This window comes from Teleopsis dalmanni, chromosome 1 (genome assembly GCF_002237135.1).
Source record: "Teleopsis dalmanni isolate 2A chromosome 1, ASM223713v2, whole genome shotgun sequence".
In the NCBI taxonomy this organism is placed as follows: domain Eukaryota; kingdom Metazoa; phylum Arthropoda; class Insecta; order Diptera; family Diopsidae; genus Teleopsis; species Teleopsis dalmanni.
Window position 1 is genome coordinate 97,317,060 of NC_051846.1, and position 735 is coordinate 97,317,794.

At 41.1% G+C, this 735-nt stretch overlaps 1 protein-coding gene across 1 annotated transcript in view; it reads right to left on the reverse strand.

Annotated features, from left to right (window-relative positions):
* LOC119689655 (fat-like cadherin-related tumor suppressor homolog) overlaps positions 1 to 506 on the reverse strand; it is a 52,144-nt gene extending 51,638 nt beyond the window's left edge. The window contains exon 1 of the mRNA XM_038104532.1: positions 422 to 506. Within this exon, the coding sequence (XP_037960460.1) occupies positions 422 to 506 (85 nt within the window). The remainder of the gene's footprint in view (positions 1 to 421) is intronic.
* Between the last annotated feature and the right edge of the window lie 229 nt (positions 507 to 735).

Consider the following 735-nt stretch of genomic DNA (forward strand, 5'->3'; position numbering starts at 1 on the left):
TACTACCTCACTGATATCTACATTTGTGCTTTGGTTTTTGTTACTGCTGTATTGTGTGTGTTTATTGTTTGACGAATATATTCAGGAACAGGTGTACCCTCGGGGATAATACCCCTACTGTAACTCCCTGAGGCCGGACGTACAGTTTGATGATCTCAGAATTTGCACAGACCAGCGCTCGCCCATAGCAATGCAGTCTTTTACTCGTGTATCTAATTCACACTTCCTTACCTAGGTCCGAAGCGGCTGGTTTGTATTGTCTGACATAACATGTACTTCGGCAGAGCAAGCTCACATTACTCCTTTCGGTTCTCTAACTAATAAACCATTGCGTCTCAAGGACCTGCATAGGCCGCAATAGAACGACCTATTGCTTTGGAAGTGCTCAGCAAAGTTTTTTTGTGTTTGCCCCATGAGCTACCTGCGAGAGCTTGTAACACGTCGTTACAAGCGGCCAAATGTCGTTCAATATCCCTCAATGGAACAGGTGTGTGTTCGTTTGACATATGTCGTGTATAAGTGTGTTTCGGTGTAGTCAAGTTCTTCTAGCCGTGTAAGCACTGGCAATATGACAGGATATTATATTGCTGGCGAAGGTGATATAAATTGCGAACTTTTCTAAAGGATATATTCCTAAAGCATCACTATCATATTTAGTGAGATTAAAGTTGATCTTGTAAATTGTATTAACACCAACTTAAAATATATATGATACGGAATTCCCATGAGAGTTTT